General features: G+C 41.5%; 1 protein-coding gene across 1 annotated transcript in view; it reads left to right on the top strand.

The window, feature by feature from the left end:
- SALL1 (spalt like transcription factor 1) overlaps positions 1 to 5,655 on the top strand; it is a 15,114-nt gene extending 9,459 nt beyond the window's left edge. The window contains exons 2-3 of the mRNA XM_009276720.1: positions 1 to 3,048; positions 4,141 to 5,655. The exon at positions 1 to 3,048 is cut by the window's left edge and continues 365 nt beyond it. Of these exons, the coding sequence (XP_009274995.1) occupies positions 1 to 3,048; positions 4,141 to 4,581 (3,489 nt within the window). The 3' untranslated portion in view covers positions 4,582 to 5,655. The remainder of the gene's footprint in view (positions 3,049 to 4,140) is intronic.
- The last annotated feature ends 679 nt before the right edge of the window (positions 5,656 to 6,334 follow it).

Genomic DNA, 6,334 nt, shown 5'->3' with positions numbered 1-6,334 from the left:
AGCAGTAACAGCTCCACAATGGGTACCTCAGCTGTAACAACCTCTCTACCTCACATAGGGGATCTGACAACATTAGGCAACTTTTCAGTGATAAATAGTAATGTAATAATTGAAAACCTTCAGAGTACTAAAGTGGCAGTAGCACAGTTCTCACAGGAAGCAAGATGCAATGGTGCATCAAACAGTAAGCTGGCTGTACCTGCCCTGATGGAGCAACTGTTAGCGTTACAGCAGCAGCAGATCCACCAGTTGCAACTGATTGAACAAATTCGTCACCAAATATTATTGTTGGCTTCCCAAAATACAGACATGCCAACATCTTCTAGCCCTTCTCAAGGTACTTTACGAACATCTGCCAACCCCTTGTCCACATTAAGTTCCCATTTATCCCAGCAGCTGGCTGCAGCAGCTGGATTAGCACAAAGCCTTGCTAGTCAATCTGCCAGCATCAGTGGTGTGAAACAGCTACCCCCTATACAGCTACCTCAGAGCAACCCTGGCAACACTCTAATTCCATCCAGTAGTGGCTCTTCTCCAAATATTAACATATTGGCAGCAGCAGTTACAACACCGTCCTCAGAAAAAGTGGCTTCAAGTATTGGTGGCTCACAGCTCAGCAACCCACCAGTATCAGCATCATCTTCACCAGCTTTTGCAATAAGCAGTTTATTAAGTCCTGCATCTAATCCACTTCTACCTCAGCCCACCCCTAGTAACTCTGTTTTCTCCAGTCCCTTGTCCAATGTTGGAACACCTGCAGAGGATTTAAACTCCTTGACTGCCTTGGCACAGCAAAGAAAAAGCAAGCCACCAAATGTAACTGCTTTTGAAGCAAAAAGTAATTCAGATGAGGCATTCTTTAAGCATAAATGCAGGTTCTGTGCTAAAGTGTTTGGGAGTGACAGTGCCTTGCAGATTCATTTACGTTCTCACACTGGTGAGAGGCCATTTAAATGCAACATATGTGGAAACAGGTTCTCCACAAAGGGAAACTTAAAAGTCCACTTTCAGCGTCATAAAGAAAAATACCCTCATATTCAAATGAATCCGTACCCGGTGCCAGAGCATTTGGACAATATTCCTACAAGCACGGGTATTCCTTATGGGATGTCTATACCGCCAGAGAAACCTGTCACGAGCTGGCTGGACAGCAAGCCAGTCCTCTCTACCCTGACGACTTCTGTTGGCCTGCCACTCCCACCAACGATTCCAAGCTTGACCCCATTCATCAAAACTGAGGAGCCTCAGCCGATTCCCATTAGCCATCCTTCCGCTAGCCCTCCCTGCTCTGTCAAGAGTGACTCGGGAACAGCTGATCCCACATCAAAAATTTCCAATGGACTTTCTGATGAGGCAGAGGCTGGTGCTTTGCCTACCTCAAATGGCAAAATGGAAGAAAACTCTCAAAACACAAGCACCATCACTAATGTGAGCAGCTCCGTGAGCTCACCGGCAGCAGACTTGGGCTCCGGCGGTGTCGCCAATTTTACAAATCCACTGATGCCTCTAATGTCAGAGCAATTTAAGGCAAAGTTTCCATTTGGAGGACTATTGGATTCAACGCCAGCATCTGAAACGTCGAAATTGCAGCAACTGGTAGAAAACATCGACAAAAAGGCAACCGATCCTAACGAGTGTATCATTTGCCACCGAGTTCTCAGTTGCCAGAGTGCACTGAAAATGCATTATCGCACACATACCGGTGAGAGGCCATTTAAATGTAAAATCTGTGGTCGCGCTTTCACTACTAAAGGCAACTTAAAGACTCATTACAGTGTCCACCGTGCCATGCCCCCGCTGAGAGTACAACATTCATGCCCGATCTGCCAGAAAAAATTCACCAACGCCGTTGTGCTACAGCAGCATATCCGAATGCACATGGGAGGGCAGATCCCCAACACCCCAGTCACGGAAAACTATCCTGAGTCGATGGAATCAGATACGGGATCTTTTGATGATAAGAATTTTGATGATATAGACAACTTCTCAGATGAGAACATGGAAGACTGTCCTGACAGCAGTGTGCCAGATACACCTAAATCTGCGGATGCATCACAAGACAGCTTGTCTTCTTCCCCTCTGCCCCTGGAAATGTCAAGTATTGCTGCTTTGGAAAATCAGATGAAGATGATCAATGCAGGACTTGCTGAACAACTTCAGGCAAGCTTAAAGTCGGTTGAAAATGGGTCAGTGGAAGGGGATGTTTTGACTAACGATTCGTCATCTGTCGGTGGTGATATGGAAAGCCAAAGTGCTGGAAGCCCTGCTGTCTCAGAGTCTACCTCTTCCATGCAGGCCTTGTCCCCATCCAACAGCACTAATGATTACCACAAGTCACCAAGTATCGAAGAGAAACCAGTAAGAGCTTTACCAAGTGAGTTTGCCAACGGTTTGTCTCCAACCCCTGCTAACAGTGGTGCTTTGGACTTGACGTCTAGTAACACTGATAAAATGATTAAAGAAGAGTCTCTGAGTATGCTCTTTCCTTTCAGAGATAGAGGTAAATTTAAAAACACCGCGTGTGACATTTGTGGCAAAACATTTGCTTGTCAGAGTGCCTTGGACATTCATTACAGAAGTCATACCAAAGAGAGACCATTTATTTGCACAGTTTGCAATCGTGGCTTTTCCACAAAGGGTAATTTGAAGCAGCATATGTTGACACATCAAATGCGAGATCTACCATCACAACTTTTTGAGCCCAGTTCCAGTATCGGCCCTAATCAGAACTCTTCGGTTATGCCCGCTAATTCACTGTCATCGCTTATAAAGACTGAGGTTAATGGCTTTGTGCACAGCTCTCCTCAGGATAGCAAAGAAGCACCCTCTGGTCTAGTTGCTTCGGGGCCGCTGTCCTCCTCTGCCACATCCCCTGTCCTGCTCCCTGCTCTCCCCAGAAGAACCCCCAAACAGCACTACTGCAACACGTGTGGGAAAACATTTTCTTCCTCCAGTGCTCTGCAGATCCACGAAAGGACACACACTGGTGAGAAACCTTTTGCCTGCACTATATGTGGAAGAGCATTCACAACAAAAGGCAATCTGAAGGTACTTTTTCCTCTTGCTGTTCTTAGGTTTCATTTTCTCCTTGCTGGGGGTTTTTAATTTTTTATATCTGTTAATGTTGCAAGCAGTGGTACCTTTGGGTATCTGTGGTGTGACAAATGGTGTGTTTAGTCAGCTCTGGTAGACCTAGATGGCCTCTTGTTGAGTGGTCATGTTGGCAGCCGGTCTGAAGCGTGACCTGTTTTTGGTGCTTAATTAAAATTCATCTACCAGCAAAGACTGTCTATGTAGAGTGTGAAACGGAACAGCACAATGATGGTAAGGAGCATTAATTAACAGAGAAATGCATTTTGTAACTCACACACCTCTTTAAGAAGTGAAAGGCTCTTGAATGTGCTGTTTTTCATAACTATCATGTAAGATGATGAGTGTTTAAAAAAACTATTAACGTAATTCTGGAACTAATGAGCATTACTTTAATTGATTATATAACTAACATTTCCTACTGATATGCGTTTGAAAAAGCAAATATACTTAAGTTTTAGAACACCAGTTGAGCACTTTGCTGTGTACATTTTTCTGTTGACAGAGTATTTCTCTAGAGGTTGCTGCCAGTAATGTGAGATGAATAATTACTTTCAGGCCATTCTGTCTATACACGAGGCTCTCCGATGAGCAATCAGTAAAGGATACTTTCTGCCTGTCTGAAAAGGACGTTTATAGGGTAAAGGGTGTCAAATACAATACTTACCATTGCAATGAAAGTGGACATAGCAATTCTAGCCCTGAAAGCAGCTATCTGCAATTGACAGAATAACATGAAGTCATTATAAACTAAATACATGTAATAAAAACAAAAAAAAAAAAAAAAAAAGTAACAAGCAATGCATTGTTCAGCAGGAAAACAGGGTATTCTAGGTAATGGTGATGGGCTAATCCGGAAGAAGTTTGTGTATTATTCCAGATGGGAAATGGAGCCCTGCATCTGCTGCTGTTAGTGCCATTCAATATGTAACAAGACTGGACATGTTCATGGACTGCTGCCTTTTCTGTGATCAAAATAAGTTTGAAATCCCTGTCAACCCCTATTTTTTGGTTGTTTGTTTCTTCCTTTCTTCCTTTGTTTCTTTTCAGGTTCACATGGGCACTCACATGTGGAACAGTACTCCTGCAAGACGAGGCAGACGACTTTCCGTAGATGGCCCCATGACATTTCTAGGAGGCAATCCTGTAAAGTTCCCAGAAATGTTTCAGAAGGATTTGGCTGCGCGGTCAGGGAACGGAGACCCTTCCAGCTTCTGGAACCAGTACGCAGCAGCACTCTCCAATGGCTTGGCCATGAAGACCAACGAGATCTCCGTCATCCAGAATGGCGGCATCCCTCCGGCGCCGGGGGGCCTGGGCAACGGTGGCAGCTCTCCCATCAGCGGCTTGACAGGAAGCCTGGAGAAGCTCCAGAATTCAGAACCCAATGCACCTCTAGCTGGTCTGGAGAAAATGGCAAGCAATGAAAATGGGACAAACTTCCGTTTTACACGTTTCGTGGAAGACAACAAAGAAATTGTAACAAATTAGAAAAAACTCCATAAATAACATTCCTGCAAATAGTGCAACCTAGGGTTGCTTTTTTCAAGCCGCAGGCTATGACATTACAAAGACTTTCTTTTGTACCATGTTCTACTTCTAGAATTCTAAGAGAGCTTATTTATTAGTGATATAACCTTGCTTTGCAAACAAATGCAAGCATTAACTTTGGTCTCCTGTATTTTGAACTAAATACTAATCGACTAGAGTGCTGTAAACTTGCTGTAACATTTATGGCAGTTGCAAGTCTGTTCTGCTAGGTGATCTTATTCTGGCATTAACTTATTTTCTATATCCAGTTTAACATGAACTCTGGTATTGATGCGATGCCTCAGTGATGCATTAGATCTCTAATAAAAATCTGTATATAAATGTACACTTTGATCCTGCTGGAAATTTTATCAGCAAACACATTGTTTAATTTTTCCAAACAGAATTAAGAAAAGGACTGAAAGGATACAGACTGAACAGTGTGGGTCCTTTACACAGCTCAGTTTTTGATTTTTATTATAAAATTAAAACTGCTTTAATTTTTGTAGGTTTAACATTTTCCGTTTTGAACTGTTATTTGTATTGTGCTTTTTACTTGAGTCGTCTTAAATGTTAATACGTTTCTGTACAGTAATAAGCACGCAGATTATTAGAGAAGATACTGAAGTGTTGTTTTGGTAGTTGAAACTGAGACGTAACATTTTGCCTTGTAGGTATATTCATTATAGAAAATGTGCTGGACTTTCACAATGCTGCTAAGTATGGCATCTTGAACAACTTCCGCGGACAACTGTAGATGCTCCTGTATATACAATAAGACATCACTTTCATTAAAATGTACATATGTTCCTTACAAGACCAAGCCCTACTCCTTGACCAAGGGAACAAGTATAGTGTTTGTTTATTTTGTATTAGGTATTGGGGGGGGCAGGGGGAACCTTGGACTGTTACATGCACTTTCTCGGAAAGTTGAAAGGAAAAGAGGTCCAGTTTCTTTAACATTTAATACTTACTAACAGCAGAGATACTGTAATTTTACTCGAGTAATCAAATACATTTTTGCAACAGATAAAATTCTCTGTCTCTGTGTTTTTAAAGTGTACCTGTATTTAGTAATCACTTTGTATTATTTAGCCTTTCCCTTGGTTAACATGAACTGTCCAGGTTGTATGTGTGTGTTTATATTTGTAAGTATGGGTATACATATATGTATTGCATATTAATTGCTAGTATATTTTTCATACCCCCTAATAGTGGGAAATTTCTCCTTAACTATTCAACTCCTTCTCCTCATAAAATTGTAGATATTTTGGCATTTTTAATTTCTTTATAAAAAAAAGTGCTGCTAGCAAAGACCTTATTGAGCCTAGGTAAGTTTCCTTTGAAGGAAATAATTTATCACATTTAAGGCTTGATTTGGTTCAAATGCTTTATATTTGATATTAATTTTATTCTATGAGATTGTATGTTTGTGGCATGCTTACGCTGCTATATCTGTGTTAAGATGTCCACTTGCAAGCCTCCGTATGCTATACGGGGTTTATAACTTGATTGTTAAAAAAAAAAAAAAATTGCTTTGGCCTTGCACATGATTTGGCTTCCCTTATGCACCTGCAATGATCATTAAAGTCAATGGGAATTTGGGGAAACAGAATTCAGCCCAATATTTTCACCCAGTAGAGTTTTATCTCCTCACATTATCATTTATGAAAAATAAATCAGTTTGGCTGCCTTCAAATTATGCCTTCAAAAA

Source organism: Aptenodytes forsteri, unplaced genomic scaffold (assembly GCF_000699145.1).
Source record: "Aptenodytes forsteri isolate BGI_AS27 unplaced genomic scaffold, ASM69914v1 Scaffold33, whole genome shotgun sequence".
Taxonomy (NCBI): Eukaryota; Metazoa; Chordata; class Aves; order Sphenisciformes; family Spheniscidae; genus Aptenodytes; species Aptenodytes forsteri.
This window is presented reverse-complemented; position numbering and strand designations above follow the sequence as displayed.